At 24.6% G+C, this 26,514-nt stretch overlaps 1 protein-coding gene across 1 annotated transcript in view; it reads left to right on the top strand.

Moving 5' to 3' along the window:
* Positions 1–26,514, top strand: part of LOC117172468 (pyrokinin-1 receptor-like) — a 106,240-nt gene that overhangs the window by 68,987 nt on the left and 10,739 nt on the right. Inside the window, exons 2-3 of the mRNA XM_033360430.1 lie at positions 17,304–17,530; positions 23,626–23,775. Of these exons, the coding sequence (XP_033216321.1) occupies positions 17,304–17,530; positions 23,626–23,775 (377 nt within the window). The remainder of the gene's footprint in view (positions 1–17,303; positions 17,531–23,625; positions 23,776–26,514) is intronic.

The following is a 26,514-nucleotide window of genomic DNA, read 5'->3' as shown; positions in this document are numbered from 1 at the left end:
AAATAAATCAGGGAACACTCACTATGTATGATAGCAAAATTTCAAGTTTTTTAGCCTAATAATTTTAAAGCATTAAAAAAAAAATTTTTTATTAATGTAAACTATTTTGTGCTCAGACCATAAGTTTCTTAAATTTCTATTTATTTATCACAGGATTTACGGGCATCCCTTTTCGTTAAAAATTCATTAATTTTACTTAAAAATTCAACAATTGCGAGCGAAAATGAACTTTTTTGTTTTAAAAGTTTAGATATACAAGTTTGAAGTTTGACATTTTTGTAGAAAATTTGTATTTTTGGCTATTTGGTTGAAACCTGAACTACTTTGTCAATCATTTTTTTTAAGTGAAGAATTATAATTTTTATTTAAAAATTAATTTCTTTGCTTAAAAATTCAAATGTTTTTTGATCATTTATTTTTCTTGGTTGAAAATTAATTTTCTTAACTGCAAATTAAAGTATTCCGTGTTTTGTTGGGAATTTCTCTTTTGTAGTTGAAAATTTGAGTACATAGTTGAAAATGTATGTATTTTTTCAAAATTTTTTTTTGTAGAGAATCAATTTCTTCGGGTAAAAATACAACGCTTAGTTAAAAATTAATCTATTTTTGTTGAAGATTCCTGTATTTTGTTGAAAATTCTAATTTTTTGTGTAAATTAAACTGTTTTTTATTTAAATTTAAAATTCAACTTATTGGTTGAAAGCTGAACTACTTTTTTCAAAATTCATTTTTTTTTGTTTGAAGATTTAAAATTTCAGTTGAAAATGCATCTTTTTGGTTGAACATTAAACTATTTGGTTACAAATTTAACTTTTTGTTTGGAAATTCAACTATTTTTTGAAAAATTGGTCAATTTCAAAGTTTCAATTAATTTTTTCATGCAAATTTTGAAATTTTATTTCTATTTAAACATTCGTTAATGAAAAATTGGAAATCTAACTACTAGGTTCAAAATTTATGCATTTTGTTGAAAATTTATCTTTTCAGACACAAAATTAAATTTTATTTTTTATGTTCATATTTTTATGTCGAAAGTTTAGCTATTTGGTTACTTTGATGAAAATTTCACTATTTTGTTAAAACTTTTCATTAGACTTTTTAATTTAAAAATCTAATTATTTTGTTCAAAATTTGTTCATTTTGCTAAAAGTATTCTTGTTTTGTAAAAAATGCAACTTTTTTGTTTAAAATTGGTCTTTTTGGCTTGAAAATTCTACTAATTTATTAAAAATTTAATTTCTTTCGTTTGAAGTTTAACTTTTTTTTTGAAAATCCCGCTATTTAGTTATAAATTTCACTATTTTGTGGAAAATTTAATTATTTTTCTTCAAATTTATATATTTTACTAGTCTTCTATTTTTTTTTAAATTTAATTTTGTGTTGAAAACTCCATTATTTTGTGAAATCAATTTTTTTTATCAAAAATTTAACTGTTTTGTTGAAAATTCCTCTTTTTGAATAAAAAATTCATCTTTTTTAGTTTAAGATGTATGTTTCTCTGTTAAAAAGAAACTTTTTGTTGGAAAATCAACTGCCTTCTTATAAATTCAACTTCTTTGGATAAAATGTTGTTGTTGTTGAAAATTTGTCGTTTTGGACACAAAACTTAAAAGTCCAACTGTCTTCTAAAAATTTCCTCTTTCTGTCTTAAAAATGAATTATTTTGAGGACAATTAAATTTTTTGTTGAAAATTCAACTATTTTGTGAAATTTATTTATTTTTTTTTGTCAAAAATTTTATTGTTCGTTCAAAATCCATCTTTTTAGGCACAAAACTCAAGCTCAACTGTCTTTTAAAAATTCTTCTTTTTGTTTTAAAAATTCAACTATTTACTTAACATTCACCTGGTCTGGTTGAAAATCAATTTTTTACTCTAAAATTTAACTTTCCAGGCTAAAAGTTCAAATGTCTTCTAAAAAATTCGCCTCTTTGGTGTAAATATTAAATTGTTTACTTAAAAATGCAATAGTTTATTGTTAAAGTAGAAACCCTTTTTGTCATCTTTTTTGTTCGAAGATTGAACTGTTTCGTTTAAAATTCTAATGAACTTGAAAACTGAACTATTTTTATACATATTCCCCTTTCTTAATTAAAAACTCAACTGATTTATTAAAAATGAACACTATTGTTTAAAATTCTACTGTCTTCTAAAATTTTCGATCTTTTAAGTAGAAAACTTAATTTTTTTGTTGCAAATTGTTTTTTGTATCGAAAATCTCTTCTGGATGAAAATTCAACTATTTTATTTAAAAATTCAATATGCTTTGACTTAAAATTTAAAGAATTAAAATCGTTTTAGTATCAGCATTAATTTCATTGAAAATAATTTGTTTTCTTAGTTTTCCTGCATTTTCTTTAAAATTGGCCTATTTTTTCTATTTCTCCTAAATTGAGAGCATTAGGCTCTGAGTCCTGAAAATGTTGCAAAATTATAATTCTAGTCTTCAATTGTTATTGATCAGAAAAAATGAAAAATTGTTAAGGAAAAATGAGGGAAATTTCAGGTAATTTAGAAAATAAAGTTTTCTAACCACGCTGATTTTGAAAAAATTAGCAAGCTTTTTCACTTTTCGAAAAAAGCCTTCATTTGGACCACATTACTGCGTAGGTGACCTAATTTGGATTATATATTAATTATCAGATTTATTTTGATATTCCATAAGTTAGATTCTAAAAGTCTCAGAAACTTTTTGTCAAATGACTAATAAAGAAGGATATTTCTGACAGATTTCGATCTTAATGAGCGAAAGGAACGAAATCATTATCACTGGCCGATGAAAACTTTTGAAATAAATTTTCTCGTTTCGCGTCAGCACTTTTATCGATCCGCATTTTATGTAATTTCAAGCAAGACGCAACGCTCGGTGTATTTGTGTACTCGTAGTTTGGTAGAAATATTAAGCCCATCAATCTTCTGGAAACTGGGTGATAACATCGTATTTTATCGGTGATTGAAATTTATTACCTATTTTTGTTTTCGTGCTGTAGATATTTAAATTTAAATTGTTACCCAACTATCAGTAATTTGATTTTTTCACTATAAAAGCAATCAGAAATTTTTTTGTTTAAAACAAACAAACATTTGTTTGACCTTATATCCACGATAGAATTTTTTTGATATAAATAAAATTTGTTTAAGTTAAATAATGTTGTGTGCTGTACAACTTTCTAAGGGTGATCGCAAAACTTAATTTTTCAAAATTCCCAGACTTTTTACTGACTAATTTTTCATTTTCCCTACTCATGAATATTTAGAGAATAATACTCTAATATTGTAACATTTTGTATGTAGAATCTTTCATTATTATATTATTTTTATTTCATTCTTTTCTAATATTATTAATTCCAAAGAATAGAGGCATTTATTTCATAGGATATCAAAGAGTTAAAAATATTCTAAGAAGTTTTCAATTGATTTTAATAATCCAACGACGACTAACTGCTTGATTTTTATATGATTTTAACCGTTTGGATGCTACCGCTTAGGTGCGAACGTTTGGACGCTACCGCTTAGGCGCGACCGTTTGGACGCTACCGTTTAGGCGCGACCGCTTGGACGCTACTGCTCAGGCGCTACTGTTTGGACACTACCGTTTAGGCACGACCGTTCAGGCGCTACCATTTGAACGCTATCGGTTAGGCGCGACCATGCAGACGCTATATTTCAGACGCCGGACATGTAAGCGTTGCGAAATTCAAGTGCTGGACTTTTGGGCGCGGGACGTTTAGCCATTAGGGCGTTTAGAAATTTGGCCTAATTTTTTTTCAGTGAAGTACGAGTTGCGTTTTTATTGTCGGTCATGAGGAATTACTGTCTGCCAAATGATTTAAATAAAACCAATACTAATATAGAATCTTTCATTATTATATTTTTTTTATTTTATTCTTTCATTATATTATTAATTAACCAGAATGGGGGCATTTATTTCATAGGATGTCAAAGAGGATCAACTATTCTAACAAATTTTCAATTGATTTTAATAATCCAACGACAACTGACTGCTTGATTTTGACATGATTGCAATCGTTTAGAAGCTACAGCTCAGGTGCGAACGTTTGGACGCTGCTACTTAGGTGCGCCCGTTTGGACGCTACCGCTTAGGCGCGACTGTTTGGCCGCTACCGTTTAGACACGGCCGATTGGACGCTATCGTTTAGGCGCGACTGTTTGGACGCTAATGCTCAGGCGCTAACGTTTGGATGCTACCGCTTAGACGCGACCGTTTAGACGTGTCCGTTTGGACGTTGCTGTTTGGGCGCAACCGTTTAGTCACCACCGTTTATACACCGAACATGTAGGGGTTGCGAAGTTCTAGTGCTGCACTTTTAGACGCGGGACGTTTATTCAGTAGGGCTATACTATTTCTTCAATTATTCATGTTCAAAAATTTTCAATAAAATTCATTATTCAGTTGCATTTAAGGTTTTAGGGAAATAATCTTAAGGTACATTTCCTAACCTCTACTGTTTTTCTTATGACTCATATTTGCTCATTGTGGTTAGAGTTCTTAGAACAAATTTTTTCGCATAAGTCAATAAATTTAAATAAAATTAAATGACGCCTAAACTTCTAGCGTCTAAACATTGTGGCGCCTAAACCGCAGCGTCGAAACAATCGCGCCAAACCGTTCTGCTCCCCCTGTATTTCCCTACTTCCTCTGTCAACGCTTTAACATTCGATTTCCACTTTTTAGGTTAAGATTTATAATTTTAGTAACAAAAAATTTTTAATTAAAAAAAATTTTTTTCTTGGTCAGAAGTTGATTCCTAAACTTAAAATTTAGATATTACATTTTGGGTTGAAAATTTATCTTTTCTGTTTGAAAATTCAATTATTTCGTTGAAAATTCATTTATTTTGTTAGACATTGGACTTTTTGGTGCAAAATTATACTTTTTACGTTAGGCGTTAAATTTTGTTGAAAGTTGAACTACTTTCTTGACAAAATTTTTGGAGTTTTTAGTTGTAAAAATAAACTGTTTGGTTAAAGATGCAAAGGTTTTCTGGAAAATGTTATTATTTTGTTAGGAATTTAAGTTTTTTAAATGCAATTTTTTTTTGTTTCTGGACAGGAGATTCATATTTTTTGTTTAAAAAATAATGTTTTTTGGTTGAAAATTAGCTATCTAGTCCAAAATTCAGCTCCCTTCTGAAAAAATTCGTCATTTTTTCTTAACTTGAAAATTTATCGATTTAGTTGAAAGTTCTACTATTTTGTTTTGAAAAACTTATTTTTTTGAAAATGCATAATTTAGATTTTGAGTTTTATTTGCAAATTAACTTTTTTGTTGAAAATAAATATTTTAGAATTAAAAATTCTCCGGCCTTACAGATATTTTTTTTTGCTTAAAAATTTATGAATTTTGTTGAAAATCCAACTAATTGTTTATAAATTTATTTTTCTGTAAGAAACGAAACTAATCGATCTTTCTGTTTTTTAATTTTGAAATAATTTTAAATAATTTCAAAATCACTTGTTTCAATAATTACATTGTAAATTAAAAAATTAAATCGCTTAATTTATCTAAATGAAGGCTTTTTTTATTCAGATGGAAGGCAGAAAATTTTGTTTTTAATTTTTTCTGAAATAGAAAGGCAAATTTCTCTATTTTCAAAATTTATATCAAGTTGAAAGGTAAGAATTTTTGTTAAAATTTTTTAAATAAAATGGCAGAGGAACATTTTTTTTTATCTTTAAGGTTTTTATTGCGTTAAAAGTGAGATAATTTTTATTTTTAATATTTTATCATTTGGAATAGGCCATTTTTCCCTTTTGAAATTTGTATTGAGTTAACGGTGAAAACTTTTTATTTTTTTTCTAAATTAGAAGAAAGTAATTTTTCATTTATTTTTATCAAGTTGGAACGGAAGAAATTTCTATTTTCTCTAAATTGGAATAGCTAACTCTTTTTATCAAAATTTTCATCGAGTTGAAAGAGAAGACATTGTTTATTTAATTTTTTCTGAATTAGAAGAGAAATGTTGTTTTATTTTATTTTTTTAAATTTGGTTAAGTTGGAGTAATTTTTATTTTGAATATTTTATCATCTAAAATCGGCCATTCTTTTATAAACAATTGTATGAAGTTCAATGGGAAATTTAAATTTTTATTCTTTTTTCTACATTACAAGAAAGTAATTTTTCGTTTTTAACCTTATTATCTTTTATATTTTTTTACTATATTTTGTATTTTTATTTAGAGGACCGAAAAGTTAATTTGCAACCCAAAAATATGAATTATTTTCAAAAAAGTTTATTTTCCACTAAATTTTAAATAAATAAAATTTAATTTTTAAATATATATAATAATAAATAAAAATAAATATATATAATAATTAATTTTTAAATAAATAAAACTAAACTTTAAATAAATTTTCTACCAAATAATGGAATGTTAAACCCAAAAATACGAATTTTCAATAAAAACGACAAATTTTTAACAAATAATAAACTTTTCAACCAAATAATAATGTTTGTAACCCCAAAAAAATTAATTTTCAAAAAGAAATGTAAAATTTTGTGTTTCACCGAAAAAGGTTCTAAGCTTAAATGAAAACGATTTGAGTTCAGCGAAAAAAAAAGGATTTTAAACAAAGTAGGTGATTTTTAACACAAGAAGACAAATTTGGAATAAAACGGTTTTATTTTCTAGAAATTATAATTTTGTCAATTAAATAATCAAATTTGCAATTAAACAATATAAATTCTCAACAAAAAATGTAAAAGTTTATGTTTTATTCAAAATAGGGTTTCCTTAAAAACAAACATTTGAATTTAAGCTAAAAATAATAATTTTCCGAAAATTATAGTTACATTTTTAAAGAAATAGATGAACTTTGCAATAAAATGATGCAAGGACAAAAATGTATTTTTAACAGTTTCGTTAAATTTTCAACCAAAAAAGATTAATTCCTCACGAAAAATTTAATAGTTGATATTTCAAACAAGAAAAATTTGAACTTTAAATTAAAAAAAAAACAGATAAATTCATCCAAAAAAGACGAATTTTTAAGAAAATATTTTATTTACAGCAAAAAAGTTTTTTTCATTGATAAAAGGAAAAAATATTAACCAAATTGATTTATTTTCAAGTCAGGAAGGTAGTAGTAGTAGTAGTAAGTGGCAGCTTCTAATGTGTCCCCTAAGGGTTTAACATTTTTCTTACACCTTCTCTATTCCTTTACACACCCTCCACACACTTACTTGGTGGTGGAAGGGAGACCTAACAGTTTAAGGTGGGTTCCGAACCACCAAGAGCAACAGCCTTAAGTACTTAGAGAAAACCTTTTTCTCTAGAGGTACCGGTGGTCCCACGACTCTCCGGAGATGAACAACTCCCCTTGCTAGGCTAGTGTTCACCGCATGGGCCACCGAGAGTTTCTTCCAGAGTGCGAGGCGAGAATCGAACCCGCAAGCCGAAGGAGTGGGTCCAAAGCCTACGCTTTAGCCCCCACGACCATCGTCCCACTTTAAGTCAGGAAGGTTATATTTTTACAAACCAGTTAAATTTTCAACCCAAAAATGTGAATTATCTACTAAAAATGCAAAAGTTGATGTTACACGCAAAAATATTTTAATTAAAAAAAAATTGTAATAAAAAAAACTTACAACAAAGTAAGTACCTTTTTAAATGAAAAGATGATTTTTTAACTGAAATAATGAAAGTTTAATCAAAGAAATTAATTTTAGAAAAATTCCTTGAAATTTCAACTAAAAATTATCAACTCTTAACGCGAAGTATGGTAATTGATATTTCAACCATAAAATTTTTTTTTTTAATACTACATTTCTACAAAGAGACGAATTTTCAAACCAATAGAAGAAGAATTTTCAAAATAATAATTACATTTGAATCAAAATATAAAAATTTCAGCAAAAAAGAGCTCACTTTTAACCAAAATTATTAGGATTTTATTATTCAGCTCTATTTTTTTTGTGCCAAAAACAAGGTATCTGAAAAAATGTATCGCTGATTTAAAGAATTAAAACCGTTTCTAATTTTTAAAAAAGGTAAATTATCTTTAAATATAGTTATTTATTTAAAAACGTTTTCTATAAAAAGATTCTTGTATCGATTTCAGACATAGATTTTTTTTTTGAAAACAGTAAAGTTGTAAGGAATGCTTTTTTCGAAAAAATAAGCTATCAACTAATAGCACTTGATCTTTTTTTTAAAATTTGTTCGATGCCATAGAAAAAATTCAGATGCAATAAAATACTGTTTAAATAAATCATTTCTAAGTTTTAAAATAATATTTTTTACCTTAAATTATATTAGTAATTTTTAAAAAATTGTTTTTTTTTAATTTTAATGTTTCAAATGAAAGCAAAAATGGCAAAACAGGGATAGTTTATTAAAAAAAGGGGGTAGGTGAAAGAGTGTGAAGTCTCTACAGCGTTAAAATTTTAACTAAAATAAAAAAATAAAATAAAATTACTGACTGTATTAAACTTTTTTTCTATTTGATTTTTTTAATATTTTTTATGCAATCAAACCATTTTTGGAAAAATTTTGATTATCCAGTTCTATACTCTCTTCAAATATCTGTGGTTCAGATATAAATTTTGTGTCCTTCTATCGATGAAAGAAAATACGTTTTGGAACCTTCGGCATTAAAAATATACCAAAACAGTAGCATTTAAATTAGCGCGGAAATTAATTTTCATTATATTATAAGTAGAACTTTTCGCAAATAATTAACCTTTCACTCGATGTCTCGATGAAACAGGTTTTCATTAGTAATTACAACGATTCGATTGAGATTACAAAATAAAATTGATTGAAAAACAAATGTCAACTGGACGTTAAATAGAAAAATTATTTGTTTGTGAGCATCAAATGTCATCGTCCGATAAATTACATAAAAAATAGCGTATAATTTCATAGAAAATTTTTACAATTTTAAGAAAATCAATCGGAAAATGGATGAAAATTCATTATCTTTAGTTAAAAATGCAACTGCGTTGTTTCAAATTTTTCTGTTTTGGTTAAGGATTCAAATTTGTTGTGAAGAATTTTAAAAGAAATTAATGTTTTTGGTTTACATTTCATTTCTTTGTTTTAAAATTATTTTTTTTTAATTAGAAATTATTTTTCTTAAACTTAAATTTAAGTTTTCCATTTTTCGTATAACTGATTCCTCTAATTTACGAATAAAATTTTTTTTTCTTAATTTATGATTTTTTGTTTAAAAAAACAACTGCGTTGTTTAAAATTATTCCATTTTGGTTAAGGATTCAAATTTTGTGTGGAAAATTCGTACTTTTTATTTAATTCGACTCTTCTTGTATGTTAAATAAAAAATTTTTTGATTCAAAATTAAATCACTTAGTTGAAAGTGATACTACTACTACGTTGAAAATTGAAGTACAGTTTTAAATATTTAAATATTTAACTTTTGGTAGAAAATTTATCTTGTTTAGTTGAAAATTCAACTATTCGTTTGAAAATGTCTGTATTTTATTGAAATGTTATCTTTTGGTGACTTATTAGCTTTTTTAGTTGAAAATTTAAATATTAGGTTGAAAATTAAAGTAAAAATAAAAATGTTTGATTAAAATTTCATTTCTTTCGTTAAAAATTAGTTTTTTACAATTGAAAATTGATTTTTTTAACATAAAATCAAGTATCCCATTTTTTCTGAACAAAGTTTTTATATACATTTAATCTTTTTAGTTGAAAATTTAACTATCACCTTGAAAATTAATTCTGTTTTGGTTGAAAACTTATCTCCCTAACTTAAAACTAAAATATTCCATTTTTTGTTTAAAATTTATGATTTTTGATCAAAAATGCAACTTTGTTGTTTGAAACTATTTCGTTTTGATGAAAGATTCAAATTTTTAGTTGAAAATTTAATTGTGGGGTTGAAAATTAAATTAAAACTTCAAATGTTTGGTTACAAATTTATGTTTTTTTTTAATATTCTTATTGTTAGAAAATTAATCTGCTTGGTTGAAACATCATTTCTTTAGTTGGAAATTAGTTTTCTTTATTGAATTTTTTTTTAACTTAAATTTAAGTATCCCATTTTTCGTCTAAAAAAATTGTTATATACATTTAATTTTTTCCGTTCAAAATTTAACTATTTCTTGGAAAAATTATTTTATTTGTTTAAAAGCTTATTCCTCTAACCTAAGATTAAACTATTCTATTTTTTGTTGAAAATTTATTTTTTTTTTAGATGAAAATTCATCTATTCTATTAAAATTCATCTTTTTTTGGTAAAAAATTCATTTCTGTGTTTAAAATTCAACTATCTGTTTAAAAATTAATTTTTTCATTGAATAATCATCATTTTAGTGAAAAGTTCCTTTCTTTGATTAAAATTTTAAAAAATTTGTGTAAAATTCGTTTTTTTTTGTTTGAAAATGAGTTTTTTTGCTAAAAATGTAGCTGTTCTATTTTTTCTAGAGGATTAATCATTTTTCAGTAAAAAATTTATTTATTTTGCTAAAAATTCGTAGTTTTTTTTTTAAATTAAACTGTTTTCGCATTACAAATAAAAATCTTTTTGATTTTTCGTGCCATTCTTTTGACACGAAAAATTTTTTTTATCAAAAATTATTATTTTTAATTGTAAGTTTAAATATTTTATTTTTGGTAGAAATTTGATCTTTTTCGCTTGCAAATGTAACTATTTGTTTGAAAATTTTTGTATTTTAATAAAGTTTTATATTTTGTGGTTTTGTAATCTTCTTGATAACTAATTCACCTTTTCAGTTGAAAATTTAACTATTAGTTTAAGAATTGAATTATAAATTAAAATTTTTGGTTCGAAATTGATGAATTTTATTTAAAGTTATTGCTTTTTGCTAGAAAATAAATCCTCTTGGTTGAAATTGCATTTCTTTGGTTAAAAAAATTTTTTTATTAAAAATTAACTTTTTTGAAACTTAAACTTCAGGATTCCATTTTTCATCTAAAAAAATTCTTTTCTTGTAAAAATTCTTGTATATTTACTTAATCTTTTCTGTTGAAAATTAAACTATTTCCTTAAAAATTAATTTTGTTTGGTTAAAAACTTATTTTTTTAAGTTAAGATTAAACTATTCTATTTTTTGTTAAAAATTTACATTTTTTATTTGAAAATTCGATTATTAAATTGGCAATTTTTCTTTTTTTTGGTAGAAAATTTATCTTCGGTATTTAAAATTTAACGATTTGGTTAAAAATCAATTGTTTATTAAAGAATCGTCAAATAAGTTTAAACTTCATTTCATTGTCTAACATTTTTCTCAATTGTTTAACATTCTTTTTTTGCTTGAAAATGAATTTTTTTAATGATTTGTAACTGTTCGGTTTTTGCTACAAAATTCATTTTTTTTTTAATTTTAAATTTATTTATTTTGTTAAAAATTCGTATTTTTATTGAATTCAACTGTTTTTTGTATTTTACATAAAAATCCTTTTGGTTTAAAATTCAACTACTTAGTTGTAAGTGAAACTCCTTTTTCAATATTTAACTATTTTGTCAACATTTTTTATATTATTTTTGTAACTGAAAATTCTATTATTGCATGTTTGGGTGAAAATGTATCTTTTTGAGTGACAATTCCACTTTTTGGTTCAAAATTTTAGTATTTATTATTTTAGTATGTTAAGACTTTGTCTTTTGTAGTAGGAAATTTAAAATTTTTATTTAAAATTTAATTTTTTGGCTTGCAAATTTTTTTTTATAGTTAACTTTTTAACTGGACGTTTAACTATTTCATTTCAACTATATGATTTAAATCTTTTGTATTTTATTAAAATGTTGTCCTTTGTGGTAGAATATTAATTTTCTCAGTAACTGATTCACGTTTTTAGTTGAAAATTGATCTATTAGGTTAAAAATTAAATTAAAACTTTATATGTTTGCTTTCAAATTTATGGACTTTGTTAAAAATTATTCTTTCTTGGTAGAAAATTATTCTTCTATGTTGAAATTTCATTTTTTTGTTTCAAAATGAATTTTTTTATTAAAAATGAATTTATGTAATCTAAAATTTAAGTATGCCATTTCTCACCTAAAAAAAATTTTTGTAGACATTTAATCTTTTTGGCTAAAAATGCACTATTTTGTTTTTTGTTAAAAATTCATTTATTTTATTGGATATTTGACTTTTTTTCGTACAGAGTTTACCTTCTGGGTTGAAAATTCAACTATTGATTAAAAATAAATTTTTTATGGAAAAAGCATCATTTTAGTTAAAAATTCATGTCTTTGGTTATAAGTTTATTACATTTTGTTCTAAATTAGGTGTTTTTTATTAATTTTTTTACCACAAATGAAGCTATTCCACTTTTTATTAAATATCAAAAATATAGAAAATGTATCTTCTTGAATTAAAAATTTACTTACTTTGTTGAAAGTTCATTATTATGGTTGATGATTCATTATTTTTATTCAAAACATTTTTTTTTTAATTTAACTATTTTCTTAACTTCTTCAAAATTAGTCCTTAACTGAAAAATTATTTATTTCATGCTTGGTTGAACATTTATCTTCATTTGAGAATTTAACTATTTATTTAAAAATGTCCTTGGTTACAAATTTATTCTTTGGTTGAAAACTGTCTTTTTTTATAATAAAAATTAACTTATTTAACTGCAAATTAAACTAAATTTTTAAACATTTTTTTTGTAGAAATTCTTTTTTGGTAAAAAATAAATTTGTTTGTTAGAAAAAAATTTAAAGTTTGTCTCCTATAATTGAGAATTTATCTTTTTTGTTGAAAATTTTTCTTTTTTTGGTAGACAACTAACGTTTTTTGTTAAAAATTCAAGTATTAGGATTGACATTCAGTTAGAAAAAAAATATTGGTTAAAAATTCATTTATTTTTTTTAAACTTATTTTTTGTAATAGAAAATTCAACTGTTTGGTCAACAAATTATATTTTCTATTGCATTCGCATTATTTTATCGAAAAGTACATTTCTTTAGTTAAAAATTTAACCATTTTTTCTAAAAATTAGTTTTTTTTTTCTTTTGACAGTTAATTTTTACTAAAAATATAGTTATTCCATTTTTGCTGAAATTTTTTTTTCTTTGAAAATTCAGTTATTTTGTTGAAATTTTATATTTTATAGTAAAAAATGCAATCACTATGGTAGAAAATTCATATTCATGTGTTGTTAATTGAACTTGTTTCCAAAAATTCCTATTTATTACCCGGAAACTCAACATTTTAGATGAGACTTTTTTTAATAATTTAAAAATCTTTCTTGTTTAAAAAATCAAATCTTTTGTTAAAAAATTCTTATTTTTTTGTTTAATTTAACAGTTTTTCTACAGAAAATTAAAATACCTTTAAGTAGAAATGCCAACGTCAGTTTGGTTGAAAATTTAAGTATTTTGTTAAAAAATTTTAGTTTTTGTTAAAAATGAATTATTTTAGCTATGACATATATTAATAAAATTTTACATAAATAAATTTAATTTTTTTTAAACTCAACTATCATCTAAAAAATTTAATTATTTTGTTAAAAATGCATCATTTTCGTTGAAAATTAAGCTTCTTAGATGAAAATTCATCTTCGTAGATAAAAAATTAAAAAATTGGATTAAAAATTCCACGCTCTCGAAAATTTAATTATTTGGTTTTAAAAAATCCTGTTTTGGTCGAAAATTTAAATTTGGTGTTACAAATTCGTCCTTTCATAAAAAATTTATCTCTTATCACAGAAAATGCCTATTTGCATAAATAAATAAATTTTACATTTTTAATTTTTATTCTGAAATTTTTTTCTGTCATTTATAAAAAATTCCATGTTAATTATCTTACACGATCAAAATGCTGATCTTTGAACATTAATGGTTAGGAAAAATGAAAAATTGGTTGGGGGAAATCAGCGAAAAATCAGGGAATTTCGGAAATGAAATTTTACGGTCACTTTTTTTTCTCACAATTCGGAAAGTCTTTCCAAATGTTGTATCTTCATGATAGCCTATCAAGAAAGCAGATCACGTCCTTCATTTTTGCACCCAAAGCGTGGAATAAGGGTAAAGTATATAAATAGGATCCTCTAATCGCATATCATCAATTACCCTTTTTTCGAAACTTTTGTCCAAGTAAAATTTCAGGAAAAGTTTTTCATTGTTGTTTGGGAGAACGGTTCTAATTTTTAGAAGCCAAAGGATTCTAGAATTTTTTTTAATTGATCCAGTTTAATATAGGGGGACCTTTTCCTGCAGTGAATTTACAATTAATTTAATTAAATTAATTATTTTATGTTCCTTATTATTTTTAATTATTGATTATTCACTATCGGAGGATTTCTCTTATGTATAAAGTTTTTTATTTATACAGAAAAATAGGGATGAATATTAAATATTTAAATATAATGTTTTTAATATTATTTTTTAAATAGGCTTATTGCTAAAATTAAAAAAAAAAATATCCCAATGATTCTAAGATTCAAAGGATACTTAAAATGTAGAAACTAATCATTTTTAAAGTCGAAATTAAAAAATAGTTTTTAAAAACAAATTAAAGAAATATTGTTATTTAATATTGCTCTTATTTCACTAGAATTTCAATTAAGAATCCTTACATTCATTAAACAATTTTTTTAAAGATTCAAAAATGATTTTATAATTTTTTCCAAAAATTGTAAACAAAATGTAAATTCAGGAAAATTTTTTAATAAAATTTTGAAAGTTTGTAAGAGAATTAATTTTAAAATTAATTAAATTAATTTCAAATTAATTTTAAGAAAATATTCTAACACATTTCAAGAAGTTTCCTAAAATTTCCGAAAAGAATTTATAAGATTTTAAAGCATAATGTTCCAGTTTTTCAAGATTGCAAAATTAAATTGAACAAATTTGAACAAATTTAAAACAAATTTTTAATTTTTGATGATTATTTTAAAGACTTCTAAGAGATTTCAAGAGAATAAAAAAATTGTCTTAATATTCCTGAGAAATTTTTTTATTACTTTCTTGTTTAATAAAATTTTTTGTACGAGATTTTTTAAAAAGATTTTGAAAGATTTCAAAACATTTCAAAAGGATGCGAAATATGTCAAGAAAGAATCTGGAAGATTTTAAGGCATTTTTTTTAATTTTACAAATTTTAAAAATAATTTTCGAAGTAATTTGAATCATTTCAGAAGATTTGACAAAATTTTCAAAAATTTTCCAAAGTAATATAAAAGTTTTAAAAAATGTTCAAAAATAATTAAAAATTCTAAAACCTTTCAACAACGTTTATTTGAAAATATTTCCAAAATATTAAAACATAATTTATTTGAAAATATTTCAAAAACTTGAGATAAAATTCATATTTTTGAAGATTTGCAAAAAAAATTGAAAATCTAGTTTTCAAATAACAATTACAGAAGATTTATAAACTACTTTTTATATGTTCTCCGCGTCAAAATGTCTTTGATATTTTGTAAACTGACTCAAATTTTCTAAATTCACGTGAGATAACAAAAAATTCAAAATTTTCAAGATAATTTTCGACTATTCTGAAATCTTATAATTTTTTCCCCCTTTTAATTATAATTTGTCTAAGATTTATTTACTTTCTGAACTAAATTTTTTTTAAATTCAACAATTTTTCTTTAAATTCATCTTCAAATTCTTTTACTAAAAATATTATCTTTTTCTATTAAGATTTCAACTTTTTTCATCATAATTAAAATCCTGTTTTGGTTGCGGATTTAACGATATTGTTGTAAATAACTTTTTTGCTAAAAATTAATATTTTAGTGTTAAAAAAATAAACATTTTGTATAAAATTTTTCTTTTTTTGCAAGCATTTAATCTTCTGTAGTTAAAAATAAAATTGATCGAACATTCATCTTTTTTTGTTTGAGGATTCAAATATTTGGTAGAAAATTGGTCTTTTTGGATTTGGAATATTTGATTGAAGATTCACTTTTTTATTAAAATTTTTATTTGACATATCTAAAAAGTTTGAAAATATTTTGAATATTCTATAGAATCTTTGTAAAATTATATCGATTTTTAATAAAAAATTACTAGATTTCGAAGATACAAAATTGTTCTGCAAGTTTTGTTTTTCGTTTATGTTAGCTTTTTTGCCAGAAATTGTCATTTTTATACAGCATTTATAAGACTTGTTTTCAACAATTTTCGATTGAAATAATAAAATTTACAATCTTGCAAAATTATAAATTGTGATAATTCTTTTCGTTAAAATTTAAATTTTTAATAAAAAATTATTCAAGTTTGAAGAAGATTCAAATTTTTTCAACAATGTTCGGTTTCATTGTCATTTCAAATCGAAAACTGGTAATTTAAAAAAAAAAACTAATTATAATCTGAGCAAGGTTTATAATTTTTTAATAATTTCAGATTATATTATTATTTATCGTCCGAAATTTGTGTTTTTGGTGAAAAAATTATATTTTAAAGAAAAATCACATTTTGTTAGAAATTTTAGGATATCTTATCGTTTTCCTTTGGAAATCGTCATTTTAAGTAATACATAATTATATTTGAACGTAGACAACAAATTTGTGTACGTGTGAAATTAAAGATAGTGTTTTTCGTAAAAAAAATTGGAATGTTTGAAATTCATAAAATTTCTGGAAAGATTTAGAATTTTTGTACGATTTTAGGTTATGTTGTATTTTCATGCTGAAAATCGAAATTTTTAATTAAAAATCATTCGATTTCAAAAGGGATAATGACCTATGGAACAATTTTAGTTTATGTTATTCTTTTTCGTCAAGAATTTGTATTTTTAATTTGAAAAAATGTATTTCTCATAGAAGATTCCAGATTCCCATTTTTTGAAAAAGTTTAGGTTATGTTATCATTTTAAATTGAAAATCGGTAAAAAATTTAGAAAAAATGTTTAATTTTAAAGCAAGTAAAAATCTTGTTCGCGTATTTCACCTCAAATTGGATATTTTAAACAAAAATATGAAAAATTTTAAAAATAATTTTTTCCGGTTTCCCACTAGACCGGGAAATGACTAGAAAAAACCGGAAAATTACCAGTGAATTTATTTACATTTTTTAAGAATTAGTTAAATTGTTATTGTTTTCGATGATGAGATCATTCATTTTACTTTTTTCGAAAATAGTACTATTTAGGTAAACATAATTGTCGAAGATAGGTCAAATTATAAATCAACATGAAATTATTCCAAGGATATGGGTCATTGTCAAAAATGTGTAAAATTTTATGTAAAATTATTATTATGTTATTATTTAATAAAAATTATAAATACATATCAATATTTCAGGATTAAAGGTGCTCAAAAGTGCAACTTTATATTATTGTTGGTTTGTCAATTATTTAATTAATCAAATAATTGTTAGTTAATATTTTGTTACAGTGGCAGTGGTCGTGGCGTTCTTCATTTGTTGGGCGCCATTTCACGTACAGAGGCTAATTGCCATTTACGGTACTAATTCCGAGGACCACATGAGTTCGAAGGGACCGATGGAAGAGTTTCTCTACCTTCTATTTACTTATCTCTCTGGAGTTCTCTACTACGTCTCAACGACAATCAACCCAATTCTTTACAACATCATGTCCAATAAATTTCGAGAAGCTTTCATGGTGAGTAATGCCGAAAAATATTATGCAAAGTTGGTGCAAGGTTGATGCAATGTTGGTGCAAAGTTAATGCAATTTTTGGTTCAAAAGCTAATGCAATCTTGATGCAATTTTTGTGAAAAGTTGATACAATGTTGCATTATTGGTTCAAAGTTGATGCAATTTTCTTGCAAATTTGATGCAATTTTGGTGCAAAGTTGCTTCAATTTTAGTGCAAAGTTGATACAAGTGCAATGTTGGTGCAAAGCTGATAAAATGTTGGTGCAAAGTTGGTGCAAAGTTGATAAAATGTTGGTGCAAAGTTGGTGCAATGTTGGTGCAAAGTTGATGCAATTTTGGTGCAAAGTTGATGCAATATTGGTGCAACACCTGATACAATGTCGGTGCAAATTTGATTTAATTTTGGTGCAAAGTTGATACAATGTTGGTCCAAATTTGATGCAATTTTGGTGCAAAGTTGATGCAATGTTGGCATAAAATTGGTGCAATGTTGGTGCAAAGTTGATGAAATGTTGCAAAGTTTATACAATGTTGGTGCTAAATTGCAGCAAAATTTCCCTGCATATTTTATATCCACTCCTCCTTTTTCCCTTCCTTTCTTCTTTCCTTTTCACTGTTGTCATTAGCATTTCGCTAATGATGCTCGCACGATTAATTGTTTACACTACATATTTTAGCGATCGATAGTGACAATAATGTTACGCTTTTATTAGGAGCAAATGCACGTGTTTTGTATTCTGAAAAATAATTTAATAGCTCAGAAAAAAATGAGGCCATTGTCTTTATTATTAATTGCCTCGTTGTTTTTCTCTATTACACAAAAATAATTAAAAATGATAAACAAATAAAAGGGAGCAAAGGTAAGAAAATAATTATGCAAACATGAAAAAGTGTTCTCTGAATATGTGTTAGTAGAAAACTACTAATTCTTAGTGATAACCCGCGGCTGAATTTGACCAGAGGAGAGGAAAACTACAGAAAACCATCTCCCGAGTTTAGCCGGTTTTTCGACAGTCGAGCCTGAAGGCAAACATTCTTATATTATTTTTTATTTTTTCACACTATAAGCTTTAAAGATGTTTATTTTTTTTTTAAATACATTTTATTTAACGTAACTTTTTTCATCGAAACTTTCTCAATTCCCTTTAAACTATTTACTTATTCGTTAATACTCAATTAAAGCTTCTAGATAGAAAATTCATCCTTTTAGATTTAAATTACAAACTTTGGAAACTAAATTAATCTGGTTTGGTTAGAAATTTAATAATTTGGTATAAAATAAAACTATTTGGTTATAAAACAAAAGGGTTTGTTAAAAATTCGTTTTTTTTTAATTGAACTATTTGGCTTAAAATTAATCTATTATTATACAAATTAAGCTTTCTGATATAAGAAATAATTTTCTTGTTAAAAAATTATATTTTTAGGTTGAAAATTAAACCGGTTTTCAGATACTTTGTTCTTTTCAATTTAAAATTGAACCATTTTAAAAAAAATTAATACGTTTTGTTTAAAATTTGTGTTTTTTAAGATCAATTATTTGTGTTAAAAATGCCTCTATTTGATGTAAAATTCAACTATTTTGTTGAAAATTCTTTTGTTTTTTGGTTTAGAATTTTTTTCTAAGAATGTAAGTAAATTTATTTTTGTTTAAATATTTATATTTCTGGTTAAAAATTGATTTTCCTGACTGGAAACTTCTTCCTTTTTAGTTAAAAATTCAAATTATTGTTTCTTTATGGATCTGGTTTTTTTTAATATTTAACAATTGAGTAGACAAATAAACTGTTCGGTTAAAAGAGAACTTTTTTTATTAGAAATTTATACTTTTTGTTTTCATTTAAGTACTTATTTAAAAATTAAACTATTCTTATACAAATTTTATTTAAGGATAGAAAAGTAACTTTTTTGGAAAGAAATCATATGTTCGGTTTAAAAATTAAACCGTTTCATAAACAATTTGCCCTTCGGTTTTAAAATTCAACAATATTGTTGAAAAAATCTTTTTTCTTGTTGTTGTAAAAAATCAATCTTTTTAGTTAAAAATTTAACTGTTTAAAAAATCATCTTTTTGAGTTTGAAATTTAAATCTTTGTTTGAGACCAAGATGTGTTTATTCGGTAATATTAGTAAGTATTAGGGACTTTTATTATTTGGAAATTTTGCAATTCGTGAATTTTATCATTCGGAAATCGTATCATTCGGGAATCCTATTATTCTGGAATTATGTAACTCGGAATTTCCTAGTTCGGATATTTTATAATTCGGCAATTGTTTATAGGGGATTTTTCAATTCAATAATATCATAAACTGTTCGGGAATTTAATTATTTTTAAAATTTTCCCATTTCGAGAATGGTATTATTCGGGAATTGTTTTATTTGGAAATTTTATTTTTTGAAAATTTTCTATTTTGGATATTTTATTATTCGGAAATTTTCTGTAAGGAATTTTATTATTCAAGAATTTTTCAATTCGGTAATTTTATAAACTTTTCGTGACCTTCATCATTAAAATATTTTCAAATTCTGGAATGCCATTATTCAGGAATCTTATTATTCGGGAATTTTATTATTCGAATATTTTCGAATTCGCGAGTTTTCTATAGATTTGATATTCTATAATTCGGAAATGTTCTGTAGAGAAATTTATTATTTTAGAATTTTCCAATTCGGTTATATAATAAAGAGTTTTGGAATTTTATTACTTGGAAATTTTTCAATTTGGGAATCTTATTCGAGAATTTTCTTATTTCAGAATTTTATTATTTGGAAATTTCATTACTTGTGAATTTCATTTCTCGAGATTTGCAGTCTTTCCGTTAAAAATTTATATTTGATTAAGATTCACTTATTTTGTTTAAAATTGAATTTGTTGTTGGAAACTATTTGTTTTTTTTTTGTACAAAATTATTCTTCTTGCTCGAAAATTCATCTTTATCGTTAAAAATTTAACTAATAGGTTAAAAAATTATATTTTTAATTGAAAATTTAACTTCTTAGTTGAAAGTTGAACTAGTTTGTTGAAAATTCATATTTTTCACGGTTTACCTCTTTAGTTAAAAATATAACTTATTATTTTAACTAAGAATGTAATTATTTTTTTTACTTGCACTAGTTTCTTAAAAAGAAATATTTTTTAAATTTTCACCTCTTTTATTTAAAATTGAACCTTTTGTTAACATTCCATTTTTGGTTCAAAATTTATTCTTTTTTCAACTGAAAAGTTAACTACTTGGTAGAAAATTGATGTCTTTCTAAAAAATTTGTCTTTTTGGTTAAAATTTCATTGGATTTATGGGGTGATTTTAGAACAAAATAAAATCTTATGAAGAGGAAAAGAGGTTCTGAAGCTCATTTTCCCTTATTTTCCCATCTTTCAAGATTTTTGCTGACGGTTTCCTGATTCGGGTATCTAGACGAATTCGAATATATACGAGACACGAGGGGCTTCTTTATAAAGAAAAAGTCTTTTCATAAACTAAGCCTTCTGCCATTCCTGTAAGACTCACATCTTTATGAAATTTCTTTTCTGTGGAAGACTGATGAAGCCATCGTTTTGTCATATTTCACTAAGAATTGAATTTTTCCCCCAATTCTTGAGTCAGTTCTTCATACATTGTAATCTACTTGATTGACTAAAAAATTGTTTAAATAATTTTATTATTAAGATAGTCTTTTCATTTTTGGTCTTGGGAAAATGTGTTTTCGAATTTTAATCATTGAAAAACATGGTTCATAAAAAATTAAAATTAAAAATGTTATTAATATTTAGATAGGAATAGTTTTAACCTAGGTAATCTACCATATCGTCTAATCCTTGATTGAAACAGAATATTATATCAATTCTTAATCGAAAATAATCCACTTATAATCCCAATCAATCTACTTGTAATCCTAATTTATAGGCTCTGATTCCCACTTTCATTCTAACCTATAACAATCTTGGAGATACAAAATCATGATCTTTGAGATGCTTCTTCGCTCTTTTATTCATAATCAAGCTAACTCCTTGCCTAACATGTGATTCACTATCTATTCCTGATCATAGTTCAATTTCGTTCTTTTACATTTCATTTTTTGTCACATTATCGTATTGTTGAATATCGCAACTATTTATTTGAAAATTAAACTGTTTTGGTTGAGGATTCAAAATATTTGATTGAAAGTCCTCTTTTTTTGATTGAGTTCAACTATTTTTTGGACAAAATATAATTTCCTTTTTGGTTAATATCCTTTTTTAGCGTATGAACTGTTTAAACTGAAAATTTAACTCGTTCAATTTTAGTAAAAAACAAAATTATCTATTATCTATTTTGTATAAAATTGTACTATTATCATTTTTGTTAATAATTCAATCCTTTGGTTAAAAAACAATTTAGTTAAAAATTCGTCTTTTTTGTTGATAGAAAATTCATCTTTTGGGTTGTAAGTACCACTATTTAGTCAAGAGATTGTTCACATGTACCTAGTAGGCACAAAATTTGGCGACTTCTTTACGACATCGTTACGACATCTTTACGACAACTTTACGACATCCTATATCCGTGTCGTTTCGGTGTCTTTGCGATATCGTAAAGATATCGTAAAATCATGCGACTTATTTACGAAATCGTAAGGACACCTTGACGACATGGACATAGGATGTCGTAAAGTTGTCGTAACGATGTCGTAACGATGTCGTACAGACGTCGCCGAATTTTGTGCCCACTGGGAAATCTCAGGTAATCCATTTTTAAACCCAGGTACTACAATTTCAACACAAATTAATCCAATTATATTTAACAGTTTATATAATTATAATCACAATTAATCCATTTGTAATCTAATGCTTTTCACTTTGATTTCGATTAATCCAATATAAGTCTAGTTTATTATATTTTGTTTCCAATCAATCCACTTGTCATCCCAGTGAATTCATCAGTAATCCCAAGTAATTCACTTTTAATCCCAGGTGCTCCCCTAATCATAACAGGTATTTCACTTGTAATCCCAAGAATTTCCCTATCATAATCGCATGTTATCTGCTTGTAATTGTAGACTATATAATTTTAATCCTAGTAAATCAATATGTAATCCGACGTAATCCACTTCAATTCCGATTAATTCAATATGATTGTTATTCACTTTTAATTGCAGTTAATCCACTTGTAATCCTACTTTATTCACTTTTAATCCCAGGTAATCCACTTTTAATCCCAATTCCTACGCTTGTAACACCAATTAATTTTTTAATCCCAAATAATCCCCGATGTTAATCCTATGTTATTTTTATCGAAATCAAGTTTATATCATTGTACTCCCAAGCAATCGATATATTATATAATATATTCCACTTTGATTTCAATTTATCCGGTATATTTCTAGTTTATTCAATTTTAATCCCAGGAAATCCATATGTTCTACAAGTTAATCCACTTTTATCCAGAATAATCCAATATGATATTATGTTATTCACTTTTAATTCCAAACAAACTCCTATGGTAATCCCATGTTATTTGCTTGTAATCTCAGTTTATATCATTTTAATCCCTAGCAATCTATGTGTAATCTAATGTATTTAATTTTGGTTTCGTTTAATGCAAAATGATTTTAGTTTATTGGATTTTAATTCCAGAAAATCTGTATGTAATCCAAAGTAATCCACTTTTATTCTGACTAATTCAAAACGATTCTGTGTTATTCGCTTTTAATTCAAGTTAATTCACTTGTAATTCCAGTTTAATCACTTGTAATCCCAGGTAATGCAATTATAATCCCAGATAAAACACTCGTAACATGAAGTAATCCACTTGTAATTCCAAACATTCCCTTATGATAATGTCATGTTATCTACTTGTAATTCAAGGCTATATAATTGTAATCCCAGGCAATCCATGAATCCAAGGTAATCCACTTTCATTCCGACTAATCCAGAATGATTCTATGTTATTCACTTTTAATTCCAATCAATTCAGTCGTAATTCTAGTTTATTTAATTGCAATCCCAGATGTTTCATTATTTATCCCACGTAATCCAATTTTACTCCCCCTCGGTTTAATTCCCCTCGGTTCTTGGTCAACTCTACAAATTTAAGAGAAGTTTTAACATTTTTTTCAGGAAACGCTATCAAGAGGCTGCAGATTTCGGCGTTACGCGGTTCAAAGAGAGCAACGTTCTTATTCGAGTTTATCCCGTTCTCAGCCAAGAACGACTGGAATGTTTGGTTCCAAAACCGTTGCAACGCCTGGTGGAATGGGACTTGCACAGGTAAAAAAAGTCATAAAATAACTGATTCAAGACCTACTTTCTTCCAGTGCACCTGAATTGAGCCTAATCTGACCTCTCTTTCCTAGATTTTTTAAATTAAAATTTAAAATAAATTAAAAATTAAAATTTGAAAAAAAAGTTTAATTAGTTAATAATATCTCACCATTGGGCAAATCGATTAAAAACTTTTAAATTTCTAATATTTTTAATCTTTTGTGTATGGAAATCTTTTTTATATTTTTTATGGATAAAGTTCATAGAACTAAATAACCTTAGAGGTGAAAAAGAGATTAAACAATGCTTTCGTCGAAATTGTTTTCATTTGTTACTGAAGTTCCTAAGAAATTTTTTTTTAATTGATATTTTTACTCTCTTTAATAAACTGAGGAAATAGGTACAAATTATGATCAGGTATAAATTACTTAAACTATATAGTTCTTTATTTTTTTAAATATTATATTTGGATAAACAAATTTTTTGTCTTTGTTTTTCCGTCTAAAGTTATTGAAAATTCAACTATTTTGTTAGAAAAGTAACTTTTTTTGAGAATTTATATTTTGCTGTTAAACATTATACTGAAATCTTTTTTGGTTTGAAATTGAACTATTTTTTTGAAAATTTGGATTTTTGTTTAAGAAATGTATATATTTTATTACAAATTTTATCTTTTCAGGAAGAGAAATCTTTTTTGGTTGAAACGTCTAATACTAAATTGTTGTTCGTCGAAAATTGATATCTTTTAATGAAAAATACACCTATTTGGTTTTAAGTTACTATGAACTTTATTAAAAATTCTTTTTTTTTAAATTCATCTTATTGTTTGAAAATGTAACTGTTTTGCTGAATTTTCTTTTTTTTAATTAATTTTTCTAACTGATGATGTAGCTTTTTCAATTTTTGTTCAAAATTGATATTTTTTCTAATCCTTTTGGGTGTATAATTCAATTTTTTTCGAAAATTTGTGTTTTTCTTAAAAAAATTAATCCATTTCACGAGAAATGTTATCTTTTTTGAATAAAAATCAACAGTTTGGATAACAACTACTGAATTTTTTTCTAATTAATGATTTCTTAACTAAAAGTGTAGCTTTTCTATTTTGGGTTAAAAAATTATATTTTTTTTATTAGTCTTTTTTGGTGGAAAACTAATCTTCTTGTTTCAAAATTCCTCTTTTTTGTTTAAAAATGTAACATCTTGATTGAAAATTAAGTTTCTGTTTAAAATTGTATTCCTATGCTAGGGTCGAAAATTCAAATAAAATTTTTGGTTTGAAAATTCAACTACATTTTTGAAAATGTATCTTTCTAGTAAAAAATTAATCTGGTTTATTGCAAATTTCAAAATTTTGGACAAAGGCAACATTTAGGTTATAATTTTGTTGTTGTTGGACATGCATCTGATTGTTGCAAAGTTTAACTATTTTGATGAAATGTCTTTTTTTTAATTAATTTTTCGAACAGAAAAAGTAACTTTTTATTTATATCGTATTTTGGTTAAAAATTTATCTATTTCATTAGAAATTTCATCTTTTTTGGACAAAAAGCGACTGTTTGGTTAAAAACTAATTTCATTTGTTTTTAAATAATTATTGAAATCCGTTTTTCATGAAATATCTATTATTACATTATTAGTTCAAAAATTGTATTTCTTATTCGAAAATTCGACTCGTTTGGTAAAAGTTAACACTTTCTTGAAAATAGATTTTTTTTGTTTGTTGTTTAAAATTGATCTCATTAGTTTAAAATTCAATTATTTTGTTAAAATTTCATTTTTTTAATTTATAATTAGTTTCTTCAACTAAAAGTGTAACCTTTTTCTTTTTAATAAAATTCTATATTTTTCGCTAAAAATTGGTCTTTTTTGATAGAAAACTAATCTTCTGGGTTTAAAATTCCTCTTTTTTCAAAAATGCAAATTTTTGTTGAAAATTCATATTTGAATGTTGAACATTCACTTATGCATTTTTTTGGTGTAAAATTCAATTTGTTTTTTGAAAATTTGTCTTTTTCGTTAAAAAATTAATCCACTTTATAAGAAATGTCACCCTTTTTAGATAAAAATCAACAGTTTGGTTAAACAATAATAGATGCTTTTTAATCAATTATTTTTTAGCTGTAAGCATAACTTTTCCATTTTTGGTTGATAATTCCATTAAATTTTCTTTAACTGAAAATTCATCCTTTTGGTTAAAAAATTAATCTGTTTTATTGCAAATTGCATAATTTTGGACAAAAAGTAATTTATATCTATTTATAAAAATTCCACTAGTTTGATAAAAGTTTCTACTTTGTTAACAATTATTTTGCTGTTGTGAAAGATTATTTTCATTGGTGGAAAATTTAACTATTTTGTTGAAAGTTCGTTTTTTTTCAAATTAATTCTTCAAACTGAAAGTGTAACTTATTTATTTTTTGTTAAAAATGTATATTTTTTAGTATAAAATTGGTCTGTTTGGTATAAAGCCAATTCTCTTGTTTTTAAATTTATCTTTTTTCATTAAAACTGCAAAATTTTGGTTGAAAATTAATATTTTGGTGCTTCAAATTCCACTGCAATCGTTTTTGGGTTTAAGTCAAACTATTTTTTTTTCAAATTCGTCTATTTGTTTAAAAATTCATCTATTTAATTAGAAATTTTATCTTTTTTTTGACAAAAAGAAACAATTTGGTTGTAAGCCAAACTTCTTGGTTTTTGGAGAATGATTCATTGGTTGAAAATTTAACTACTTCGTTGAAAGTT

This window comes from Belonocnema kinseyi, chromosome 5 (genome assembly GCF_010883055.1).
Source record: "Belonocnema kinseyi isolate 2016_QV_RU_SX_M_011 chromosome 5, B_treatae_v1, whole genome shotgun sequence".
Classification (NCBI taxonomy): domain Eukaryota; kingdom Metazoa; phylum Arthropoda; class Insecta; order Hymenoptera; family Cynipidae; genus Belonocnema; species Belonocnema kinseyi.
This window is presented reverse-complemented; position numbering and strand designations above follow the sequence as displayed.